The 13,082-nt window shown below is 43.8% G+C and overlaps 1 protein-coding gene across 1 annotated transcript in view; it reads left to right on the top strand.

Moving 5' to 3' along the window:
• The first annotated feature begins 3,686 nt into the window (after positions 1–3,686).
• The window catches only part of FBXL7 (F-box and leucine rich repeat protein 7), a 185,828-nt gene continuing 176,432 nt past the window's right edge, over positions 3,687–13,082 (top strand). Inside the window, exon 1 of the mRNA XM_061346713.1 lies at positions 3,687–3,930. Coding sequence (XP_061202697.1) covers positions 3,894–3,930 — 37 coding nt within the window. The 5' untranslated portion in view covers positions 3,687–3,893. The remainder of the gene's footprint in view (positions 3,931–13,082) is intronic.

Genomic DNA, 13,082 nt, shown 5'->3' with positions numbered 1-13,082 from the left:
TACATTTCTGCAGAGAGTTTTGTGTCTTTGTACCAAAATGAGTTTGGTACTTCTCTGCTTCTCCGTGTGCCCTTCATGACATTCTTCTCTAGTAGGAGTGTAATGGGATGTGCAGCAGAAATATTCAGTCCTTCCTCTGAAAGATGTATTCAGATCTCCTGTACAAGATGTTCTTTCCTCACTAGGCTTTTTTGCTTTTCTGGGATTTTTTAGGAGAGGGGTGGGGTTTTTCTTCTTTCCTTTTTGTTCTGGTCATGTCAGAATATTCCTGGGATTTACGCCATAACCTTGACAGAGTGGTAACTTATTTGTCCAGTGTCTTTATTCTTCACAGGGCTCCCTTGACAGCTGAACTTCCTGTCTCACAACACACCAGCCTATGCTATTCTTTATGAGCAAATACTCGTTGGCAAAGGGAGTCATTCTATTTGTGGTGCATCATATTTTGAGTTTGCAGGGAAACTGCTGTATTCCTTCTCATGGAGGCTCTGTTCCTTCTGAATCCCCTAGAATTATTTACATACAACTAAGCAGTTGGGTCTATGTGAGATGATGTTTCCAGTCAGCCTGAGGCATTTCTCTCTGATGTGCAAGAAAAGTTGCTGCAATAAATATGCAGCACTCTATGAGTAAGAAGTCAGACTGCTGGCCTTCCTGACCCTCTGACTCACAGAGGGAAATTTCCAGGTGGTTGACTGCCATGTGATGCACAGCACACAACGTGGCAGGATGAGCTGGGAGGATGCTGAGGGAGTTGTTTGCAGTGGCTACTCCCATCCCTGTAGTTCAGGCTAAGATTAAGAGCAGCTGGACTGCACATGGAGCAGGGACACATGTCGGTTTCAGCCTGCATGTGCTCTCCTACAGCTGGGGACTAGCGCTGTACCACAGTGCTGGTGGGGAGGAGGACATCATGGCTGGCCATGCTAGCACAGGTGTCCTTCCCCAGGTTAAGCAGGCTACTGTGCCATAGAGAGCCCTAGGTTTATTCCTTAACATCCTGTTCTCCACAGGTCAGTTCCTAGCAAGTGTCTGGGGTGAGCTTTACAAAACCTGTAAGCCACATGGCAGGAAAAAAAGTGCTTGGTTGTATGTCTTTGTTAGCAGTCTGTTGCACCCTTTGTGCGGCAAACGTTAACCTTGCACTGTTTGTTTTACTGTTTTACCAGAGTAGGATTCCTTCTTCCCTGCCCCCTGAGCAGGTAACTCTCAAGGAGAAAACTGAGGATGTTAGAAGCAGACACTTGTCTCAAAGCCTGACTGCCTTGGCACAGTAGAAAGATTCTTTAATATCAGCGGTTAGAAATTAGCCTTTGATTACAGAAAATGATAAATTTAGACTAATTCACATTTTCCTTCAAAAAACCTAGGGTGGTCAATTGATGAGTTTGACCCCAGAAGGCAATCAGACCTTCACTGATTTCTGAGAACTAAAGACTGTGTGTCATCTTGAATCAGGACCAAAACTTTTCCACCAGGAGAAGCGTTAATGACCAGTAACTGATGGGATTAGAGCCTGATTAACATTGTGCAATTACTTGTCAGTTAGCTGTGCTGCTGGCACTAATTTCAGCTTCAGGTAATTATCCCAGCTCTTAATTAAAATGCATACTTTATTTTTGGTTTTGAGTTCACCTCCCATACCCAAAACCTCAGGTTTTGGAAACTTTCCTTGTAGTGCTGTCAGTGCTGATGTTTGTGTCTCTGCAGTTTCATGTGCCATTTGCATATGTTGACAAAGCTGCAGTTTGCTCAGAATTATCTGTACATGCAGTAATTGTCTTGTGTGTGTTGTGATATAGTCAGAAAGACAGGCTTTTTCATACATAAAATCATAGTATGGTGCAGGGAAAACTGCTCAACTCCGGGTTTAAATCAAATCAGGATTAAAGCGTTTTTGTTTTTTTAATAAGGACATGTAATGACCTGGCAATCAGTGAGCTGTGTGCTGAGAAGCAGTATCAGCCATACAACACATGAACCACAATAGTAGATGCTTGCAAATTGCTAGTAAACAGCTATAAACTTTTGAAGAGCCTTCTACAAGCAATCCTGACGAGTCCTAGTCTCACATTAGCACACCGTGGACATGACACTCCCCAGGCTGTGTGGGTTAAAAACACATACCCCATTTCTAGGGGTACGGGTCCCCCTATTCACACACACCTCCATATTTCAGGTGTAGTTATGTGTACTTGTACTGCTCCCTGTACTAATGTATGTGCCACAAGTACCCCCCTGCACCTGGGATGTAGATCTCGTTTGTCGAATTCCAGCCCGCTGCCATACACAGCGCCAGTACGATGTGGGGAGAGAAGGCGAACAGTTTAGGAATGAGCTCTGAGGCCTTGGTACTTAGGCAAGCCCTGGGGCGGTGAGCTGGGGCGTTGAAAGCCAGAGGATGTGGGGGTTGTGAGAGGGTCTGCAACATTGTGATTGGACTAGTTACCTGGAGAGTTTTACAGGGGCCAATGAGATTGAACGTTGTATGTATGGGCAGGTTGGGAAAGTACCGAACAAGGGGATAAAAAGGTCTTGGTGGTAATAAAGTGGGATTTGAGTCTCCTTATCAACTTGAGTCTGTGTCGTGAAATGCCGCAGTACGATCAGGCCGAGGCCACAGCAAGGTGCCAGCAGGACGACTGTTGGTGGTGTCAAACCATGTTGGCCTGCTGTTCTGCGCCTCCTCCAGGGTGTCTCTTCACCTATTGCAAGCATTCATCCTTCGTTTTTACTTTTCAATCTGACTCTATTCCACAAAACCTTTGGTAAATCCTGATTACCGTTTAACTGAGTCATAGTTGTCTTGAGCAAACTTCATAGTTATTTTTGTTGGTTTAGTGTTAGCCCTTTCAGGGCAAGCATCCTCTCAGGACTGCCATTTTCGGTATTAACCTGCTCACTGGGCAGCTTTTTGACAAATTATGTGAACGCTGGAGGAGGCCGCGAGGCTGACACCAAGGCAGACAGTCCCCGGTCCCCCCCGGACGGCTCTGTCCCCTTCGCAGCGCCCGCTGCCCTCACCGTGGGACTACAGCTCGGACTGGGGCTGCACGGCGAAATGCAGCCGAGGGGTGTTCCGGCAAACACTCGGCAGAGCACGGCCGTGGAGTGCTGAGCAGGGTCTGGGGTAGACTCCTGCAAGGGGAAGGGAGGGAGGAACGGGCCGGTCCCCGGGCTGTCCCGCTGGGGCACCGCCGGCGCTTCTCCGCAGGAGTTAGAAAGGAAGCATCCAGGCTGGGCCCTGTGTCTTTAAAGGCCGGGGCCGGCTCTCGGCTCTACCCTTCATCCCTCCTCCCTCCCTCCATCGCTCCGGCTCTCGGCGCCGGGAGGAGGCGCCTGTCGCTAACAAAAGTCTGCGGCGGCAGCTCTCCCCTTCTTCCCTACCCAGGCAACAAGTGGCTGGTGGCTGCCTCCCGCGGGAGGCGGCAGAGGGGCTGCGAGGAGGAGGAAGGCGGAGCGGCGGTGAAGCACCGGAGGAGCCCCAGCACCGGCCGCAGGGCGGTGGAGCCTGCTCCCGGGGGCCGTCCTGCCTGTGGATTATAACTGGAGCCGCCTTCCCTGCTCTGACCCCCGGCTGGAAACTGCTTTTTTGATTCCTTCCCCCTCCTTCCCGCTTTTCTTTTCTTTTTTTTTTTTTACTTGATTTTTTTTTTTTTTTTTCATTTTTGGGGGGGGTTGGGTGGGTGTCGGCCACCCGAGAAGAAGCGGAGGAAGTTACAAGGCTGCTTTGGACATGTCGCCGTGAAAACTCTTGCAGGCTCCCCCAGCCCCTCTTTTCTCTACCACCCTCCCCGGCTCCTCTCCATCACCCGCGGTCGCTCGGCGCCCCGCGGTCGAGATGCTGCACGGCGGCGTGGGGAGGCGGCGGCGGAGAGCATGAAGCCGGCAGGATGGGCGCGAACAATGGCAAGCAGTACGGCAGCGAGGGTGAGTAGGAGAAGGGAAAAAGAAGAATGCTGGGGTAGCAGCGGGGTCACTCCGGTTGGGGGCGGTGGGGGGTGTGTGTCTGGGCGAGAGGTGCCTCAGCGGGGTACCCCGCCGGACAACCCGCCCGGACAGCTCTCTCCTTCCTTCCCTGTCTCTGCAGCCGGGATCCAGGACACGGCCCTTAGGCTCCCACTGCGCTGAGACCCTTCGAATACACTTAACTCTTCATTTTAGAAAGTGAGATGTAACTGCTGTTTCGAACCACGGTGTAGGGGCAGCGGTGTGGCTTAAAATGAGGCAGCTCAGGGGGTGCGGCAGGGTAACTTTGCTAAAGAGAAAAACACTTTAGGGTGCTCTTTGTAATCCGTTTCTGCTTGTCTTTATATCCCAGAGTCCTTATATTATGTAGTAGGGTATATGACTGCTTCCTGTCTGAAGAGAAAGAAAAAAGTTAACCCCGGGAAAGAGGAAGGGGGAGAGTTAATGTTCTCCAGCTGTTATCCATAGATTGTACTCCTGCAATTTCGCTTCAGTGAAACCTTAGTGGGTTTGGGTTTAGATGTATCAGGGCCCGGTTCATTCTTGTGGAAACCTATTAGTCTCACTGGAGTTGCATCTGGGATGAATTTCAGCTGCTTTGCTGCTGGTGTGAAGGACTACTGGAACAGTCAGCTGGTGTCGGGCAAACAAATAGACAGTATGTCGTTTGTCTTCCTGCCAGCCTGGTTTAAGCTTTCTTTAACTTTTAATTGTTGTCCTCATTGTGTTCCGGCAACTCTACGGGATAAATGTCTTCCCCTCATACTATTGTGCAAAACTATAGGATCATCACATCTCCCTGTTGTTGTTGAGGGCTTGTGGGTGGAGTGAAGGAGATGGTCCTATTCTGCTGTTCTCCTATTGTGCTTGGTTCTTTGGGAGTCCAGAAGGCAACTGCCAAAGAACACACATCCCTTACATTCCAAATATGCATGAAGGTGGTGAAGAGAAGGGGAAAACCACTGCTTCTTCAGTGGGTTCTGCAGTTCCTTTCTTTTATTGCTGAATCAACTCTGCTCTCAGAAGAGGTGAAGAAGTCAGAAGGTTTAAGCTAAAGCTATTTTCACTGTTGTGGGTTTTGCTCACCTGATGCCATTGCTAGCATGACTTCTGTGTAAATGTGGTGAACCTAGAAATTGAAGTCAAAGCTTCTTTGGATTTCTCCTGAAAGAGGAAATCCTCATTTGTTCCCAGAGTTGGAAGGGTTGCTATCTATAATTCTGGTCGCTTGAGGAACTGAGGGGTGTTCTGCTCAATGATAGAAAGGCACAGCTGCATCCCTGGGCTTTCCTGTGAGTCTAGAGGAATGTTTGCTTTAATTAATGTCCAGTATTGGGGTAGGAATGTGATGGACACCGAGTCTTTGGCAGCCCTCAGTGAAGCGGAGTAGAGCTTTACTGTTTCAGATCTGATAGGAACTGTGAGGAAGAGGATGCTGCAATATAATTTTCTTAATTAATTCTTTTCCCCATTCAGAGGGAGGTTGGACTGTGGTGAGACAGACTACAAGTGACAAATCTTTGCAGTACAGACCATTACCAGTGTTGAGAAATAGGTAGAATACTTGTTTAAAAATAAAAGAAAATAAAAATAAATAAATAAAAAAAGCCCAAACTCTGATCTTTCAGTTTAGGTAACTTGTCCCATGCACCATTAGTGCTTTCATGGATCCAGTTTTCCTGGTAGCTTCTGTGTGTCATCAATTGCTGTGAAACTTAGAAAAACTTGTTTGCTACTTTCTTTCTGGGCGATACAGAGAACAAATCTAAAACTGATAAAGGGAGTCATTTTTTTCATAAGCTACCAGGGCTTTTGGTGCCTTTGACAACTGAACTGTTTGATTGCCATTAAAAGTTGTTCTTTTATGGATGTGATTGTGATCCCAGATGGAAAGGTAGTGCTCTGAGGAAATGCCCAACTGCTGTGTGCTTTAAGAGCAACCTGAGCAGGTTGAAGTTCATGGAGGTTCATCTGTGGTTAGGTGTGTGGTACATTGTTTAAGCTGGCTGGGCTCTGCAGGCTCACGCTGTTCTATGGCACACTGTTAGCTGGGCTTCTCGGTTGCTTTCTTCTCATTTGCTGCTTGCTAATATCTTGGGTGAGATTTCAGATGACTGTGAATGACTTTTTAAGATGGATGGTGTTTTTCATGCAGTCTTTGCATCTCTTGTGACGCTGTGGAACATCAGGAGTTTGCCAGAATTGTCATTTCAAAGCTGAAGAGATGCATTAGGGCAAGATGCCTCTTCTAAAACACTAGATAACCGTAGTTACCAGGAAATTGTTGTGTGGATTGATACATTGTTACACTTACCAGCACTAGGCAGTTCTTTGAAATTGGCACGCTGTGTGTGTAACAATCTCAGGTAGCTGTCTAAGTGTTTGTAACTAATCACATAAACTGCATAGTACAGCTTTAATTTATCTTCTTGCTTCTGCAAGGCTTTATGGAATAGGTTTCATTGGAAGATATAGCTGTCCTGTTGAGAGGGACAGGAGAGCTGGATGTTTGAGGAGTCTGAATTAATTTGTTTACAGAGTCTGAAAGATAATTCCTGGCACCCTTGATGTGTTTTCCAGAAATTTAATTTCCTCAACCAGCCTGAAACTTGCTTGGAATGAAGTTTCAATGTGAATAAAATTGCTTCTCAGAAAAATCATGTCATGCAGATGGGATATGAACACACAGTCACTTAAAATGCAATCATAACGTACCAAATTCTGTCTACAGGATTTTACCTCTTTTAGAAAGTAAATTGTGAAATACAAGTTTTTACTATGCTTCATTTCACTTTTTAAAATGTTTCTATAGGGGAGACAATTTCTGAAAGCTTGTTTAATTAGAAAAATATGAAGCTTGAGATTTCAGGCTTATCATATTGTGCAGTACATTCTGACTGAAGTGTTAAAGCTCAGAGTTAGACTTTCTGAATGTGTTCCAGCAGTTGTATTTGAATAGCATGACTGAAGCTAATAGATCACTGGAGCAAGAAATACACTTTATCATGGGTTAGTTTTTATAAGTCTTTTGGCTATACAGTGGAAAAGTATCACCAGGTACCTAAGCAAAAGTGCTTACTGCTGCCTTAGGATAAATCATTCACCTTTGTCATTTGTTTAGTTCCTGGCTTGACTTTTAAATAAAAGGAGGCATGTCTACTGCATGGCTGATAATGGAAGGAGTACCTGTTGTAGAAACTGGCAAAAGCCCCACTGATTTATTTATTTCTGTTGTTGTTCAAGGACCATTTGTTAGAATACCTTACCAAAGAGAGTTGCAGTTAACCAGATAAAACACTCTTCATCATCACAGATGAGGAGGTTGAATTGAAGTATATTGCCCTTTATTGCTGAGTTGATTAGACACCCGGGCAGTTGCTGTTGGCACTTTGGTGCACAGTGTTTCTGTAACAGTTGTGTGCAGATTAACACAGGCTATAGAGCCTGCTGTTGGAGTGGGAAATGCAGAACTGCAGAATCATCAGGGTTGGAAGGGTCCTTTAGAGAATCTAATCCATCCCCACTGCCAAGGTAGGGCCACCTAAAGCAGGTTACACATGGGTGCATCCAGGTGATTTTTGAATGTCTACCCCCTGTCTTTGGGAACAGGAGCCTGAATGCTGTCCCTCTTGCCACCTGCAGCAATTCTGCATCCACAAGCGAAGGACGTTAAAATTGCAGGCTTCTGTTTGATAAGGAAATAGGCTTTGTGACATGAGCTGGAGGAAGAAACTGTGCTCTTAAGTACAAAAGGAAGATGCAGTGTTGAGGTGGAATGGCTGCTTTGCAAAATAACCAGTACTTGTCAGCACTTGTTTTCTTCCCAGGTGTTAAATCTCTTAAATTAAGAGACTTAAGAATCAGTCAAATTCAAGAACAGCTGAATAATAGTACAACATTTTGACAATACCAAAGTTGAGCCCTTAAGAAGAAATGTCTTTTTAATGAATCAACTGTCCAGATTACTGCAGCTGATAAATCTTCTTTGGGGTATCTCGTGTACTTTCTCCTTCCAGAACCTGGTCTAGAGAGGGTTGGTGACAGTGTGAAGCAGCTCTGGTTGATCAGGTAAAATGTATAGTGAAAAACTTGATCTGACACAGGAGCTTGGTGCTGTGGGGAACAGAAGGTGGTAAGTGAGAAATGGATGAAATGGCAGCTTAGGCAAGGAAATCAACCTTCCTGAATCAAACTGATTTTTCTTTCTTTTTGGATCTGAATATTTGTGAAGATTTAGATGGAACCTCTTTGGGAATAACTCAGTTTTGGTTTTGAAAACGTTTCTTCTCAAACTTTGACTTGCGGCATTTTCTGTTCCCAAACTGAAGGGAGAATTCCTATGTGGATCCCCGTGTCATGCTAATGTAAGTGCCACTGCTGAAACCTGCCTATGTCATGAGATATAGTCGCCACGAAGCACAGGAAACATGGTTCACAAAGGGGGCTTTAACTGTGATGTGTGAGCTGGTGTACAGTAGCTGAAGCTTTCTAGGAATTGCCAGCATGTAGCACTGTGGTGAAATAGGTTAATCAGTGTTCTTTCAGAAGAAGGTTAAAGGTTACTTTCTGAAATCCCTCCCTTCAGCAGGGGGAAATGATTAAGGTCTGCTTTATAGACCTAAAATTTCATACTTATGTCCTCTTTCCTGACGGTGCTGTGGACACAGTAACTCCTTATGAGTGCTGCTTTTGATTTTAAACTGGGTCTCTGCTAATTCAGTGATGGCAACTGTTTTGGCGCATCAGGCATTGTGTAAGAAAATCTTTTAAATCTAAAAGTTGTGTTCTTCAAGACCGAAAGACTTTGGCATATGTTAGGATTTATTTCCTTACAAAGTGTTCGTAGATTAGTTTCACACAGTGCTTATGTCAGGTGTGAAAAACAGTGTAACATCATGGTCTTGCAGTCGGGAAACAGTATTAGTGGTGGGTAAGTGATTTTGTTTAGAGTGTTGAATTATAATTGGTATTTTAATGAGGGTAAAGGGAATTGAAAAAAACCCACTGAATTAGCTTTTACTGAGTTAATTGTGAAACTGTGACACTCAATTCCACCTCCCACCCCCCCTTCCGCAGGTATCTTCTCTGTGTGCTGCATCTTCAGCAAGGGCAGTTTTTAATTCTGGCATATATATTTTTTTTTTCTTCCCAGATCCAAGTGGAAGAGTCTCATCCAGTTGGGTGCTCAATGACTTCTAGACTGTGCAGACTTTTCTTCACTTGGTTTTGATGTCTGGGTTACATTTGCACATTACTACCTGATGTGTTATACATGAAGTTTAGCACATAGCTCTTAAGTCTTTCTTACTGATCTGATCCCCTTCTAGGTGATCTGTCGAGATAGTGTATCTTGCTGCTCTTGTAGATGTCCGTTCTAGTTTGGCTGGTCTTCCCTCATACAGCTTCCCAGTGCTTAATAGCTGCAATTGAACTGCAACACAAGACCATTGTAAACATTATGGTGCTGCTCAGTGGCACTTTGTTGTGCCTGTCTCATGCAATTCTGTTCTGCTTTCTGCTGCTCAGCCTGGGTTGGCTCTTGCACTTTATCTGCAGCTGGGTTTCACTCTGCTGCATTCAGGGAGCCGAGAGCTGCCTCTTAACAGCAAGACTAGGACAGGAAATATATCAACATTCAAAATGTCAATCCTTTAAGCAATGTTGGCTTTTGAAAGTGAATGTGCACTCTGACAGCTGCCAAGTGCTGCTAACCAGAAGTAACCTTCATAAATGCTGCTTATGAAACTTTTTTTTAATGTAACGTTCAGCTCAGCAATGCAAAAGGATTGTCTCTCTCTCTGCATGTGTGTATGTGTGGTGTGTGTGTATTTACCCAGCTTGTCTTCCAAAAGTAAATCTACCCTAAGCTCAGTGCATATGTTGCTTGTTGTTGACCAGATCACGCAGAAGGACGAGGAGGGTCGGACATGACACTTAACTGAGCTGCTGTGCTGCTTTTGGTTTCTCATAAGTCAGTATTTTCTTCTTAATAAATGAACTGCCTCTGTGTGTGTGTATGTATGCACACAAGCATATGTGTTTATACACACCCACACAAAGTAACATATCTGTGGGGGATTTCAGCTTTAAAAGGTTGTTAATGGTATCTGTAGCTTTCCAAAAAGTAACTTACTGTCTCACATGCATTTTATTTCATAGAATGTTACTCTTTCATAAAATGCTTCTGGAGGAAGGTATATTGTTATTTTATTAACAGACATAAGCTAACAAACTGCACTGTAGGGGGTCATCTTTGACCTGGATAGTCGCTTCAGGCTGGTACAAGATTAGCTGGATGCTCTTTCTTTTGTACATTAAAAATATAAAGAAAATAAAATTAACTGGATTCTAGTCAGAGGCCTGGATGAACTTTGGTGCTGGTGATGCATGACATGGGAAGCTTCCAGCAGGTCCCACTCAGGTAAGGTAACAGGAGTCCAAGATTTGCACATTCTGGTCTTTCTTTTACCCATTCCCCACAGGCAGGGAAGGAAATGAGATTGCTTCAGTAACTTTCTTAAACTGAAACTGTATTTTTGCTTTCTTGAAAGAAAGTCCTTCTACCAAACTGGACTTCATATAGTCTAAGGTGAAGTCAATACTATAACTTTCCTTGTGGAAAAACATCATGATGTGTTCAGAATTGCATGGTTTTAAGTCTGAGTTGCTAACCCCAAAATGTCTCCTTAGTGAACTTTGTTTTCTGGCATTTTCGTCCTTTGGCTACTTCTGGATTCCCCACTTCTGTGAACACTTCCTAACTAGGAATTAGTTTGCATCTCTGTGGGTCTTGTTTGTGTTAGGGGAGTGATTGGCAGAGGGCAGTGGATGACATTTGGAGGCTGAAATGCATAAGTGGTTTATTTCTGCTCTTTGTTTTGTAGTGAGCTATGCCTGTATTTTTTTAGTACGGTACGTATGCTTTGCTGAATTAGGGCAACTATTACATGGAGTGGAAATATTCAAAAGTTGAAAAAATGGGTGTGGGGCTGCCAGTAGAACCTGTTCCTCCTTCATAAGGAAAAGAAATATGCAATGCTTTCTAGGTATATAGATGTACAACTTGTGATAGGATTGACATGCTGAGGGACTTTGGCACTCAAGTAGCATTTATGTTGAGACCTAGCAGTGTTCTTGTAGCTGTGCATGGGGTAACGCTATTAGTTCTGCCTGATTATACCCCTCACTTCCATTCCAAGTCTACCTGTGTGCCTTCTAGCATAGACATCCCATTAAGGACAGCTTTATGCAAGACCTCCTTGGAGGAGCTGAAGCATACAGAAGGTGCTGTCATCATCTTGATGTTATGATGTAAGTGATAAAAGAAGTTCCTGTTATCCTAGATTGTACCTCTTGCATGCTTGCCACTGTGGTGTCTATCTGTAGGTGTCTGTTCATGCAAAAAGAGAATTCAGCAGGGAGTCCGGCCATTCCTCTCAAGAAATTGAGGTCTGCATTTTGACCAAAGTGAGGGTCTTCACTCCAAGAAGCTCTAAAGCAGAAACAAACAGAACTAAATTGTGCTGATCAAAGAAATACTCTTGTTTATATTCTATATATGTGAAGAAGTGCTGTTGTGATTGTGTTACATAGACTGAACTGTAGCAAAGCCTGGAATAGGCATGAAGAGCTTCAAGTACTGCCTTAAAGGAAAGGCTTGAGTTGGCTGTGTTTGAACAGACATTTAAGGAAAAGGTTTCAATCTATGCCAGTATCCAAACTCAACAAAACTAATTTCATGGCAAAGTAGGTCTCTTCATGCTATATGATTTTGTGACCTCTACCTTAAACACGTAAATGGGGGGGAAATAGTTGTTGGTGGTGTATTTCAATTGTTATTTTTATTTTTTTGTGTATGCATTTCCCATGTGGACTACCTGTCCATGCAAATGGTTGTTTAACACACATATCTGTATTTATCTGAAGTGGGTAATTACTGTCAGGAGCTTCATGGCATTTGAAATCTTTATCCTTACTGTGCTCAACAGCAGCATTTGCTGAAAATGCAAGCCCAGGTTTCATTTATGTGCATGGGCTTTTAGTCAGAGAAATCTATAGTGGCCTAGCAGTTATCGCTCTGATTTTAGTGGATCTTTGCTCAGCAGGAAGGGTTTGTTTTCCAACACATCTGTTTTCAGAACTGAGATATGAAAATGTAAAAGATACAGCAACTTGCATCCAGAAGCATGTAGCATAATGACTCTTGAGCTGAAGTCACGTTAGTAGACTTGTGTTGCCATCATCTCCTTGCTTTAATAGTGTGGGTGGTAGTACAGGACTTAACCTGGAGCTCTGTATTCTGGGCAGGCTGTGCTAGTAAACCCTTCCAAAGACCCTTCTCAGAATAAAGAGAAACAGGAACCTCTCATTCATGCCCCTGTTTTGAATCGGGGAAATTCCTGTCTACAATACGTAAATTTGTCACATCAACATCTTAAGTCATGTGACACTTTTCTTGGAGACTTGTGTACAAGTGTGTATAATAGCTGCAAGAATACTATACTGAAGTCTTCTCAAACAGCATACTAATTTGGAGGAAGGTGTTTAAAAACTTCTCAGTGAATCTATTTTTAAATTAACGTTCCTTGATTTCCTTCTTTGTTCCTGTAAAAACACTAATGAAATTTGCAGATGGTGATATAAAAAGAGCAATTATGAGGTCAGATGTCTTTTGTTTGTTTGTTTTTAAGACAGAAAAGGAACAGGAGAAACCAGAAACTCTGGCATAGTATCAGTTATAGTTAACGAAGAAGAACCCCTTTTGATAAAGGGTTACATTAGCTTGTTTGACAATGAAAGGAGAATTTTGTTCAAGTCTAGTTGTCACTTTACAAGTGTAATCTTGTCAGTTCATGGGGAGCCCGGACTTTCATTACTGTTAAGACTGCCTGCATTGCGGAGAAGAAGGCCATCTATTTAAGGCTCTGATATTTGTTGCCAGATTGCACACAATCCTCTTTCTATGTAAATGTGACTGCACCGGACAGAGGAACTTGCAGGTGATTCCCCCCTTCTGACTTGTTTACTACTATTCCCCCCCCCAAAAATTGTGTACTACTCTAAAGAATATTTCATTTAAATCCTACCACTGAGGATAGTAAAGCCATTGTAGG

Source organism: Neopsephotus bourkii, unplaced genomic scaffold (genome assembly GCF_033783945.1).
Source record: "Neopsephotus bourkii isolate Nb327-2 ecotype Australia unplaced genomic scaffold, CSIRO-AGI_Nbou_v1 NB_272, whole genome shotgun sequence".
Lineage (NCBI taxonomy): Eukaryota > Metazoa > Chordata > Aves > Psittaciformes > Psittacidae > Neopsephotus > Neopsephotus bourkii.
The sequence above is the reverse complement of the archived record's forward strand: the minus strand, read 5'-3'. Positions and strand labels throughout refer to the sequence as shown.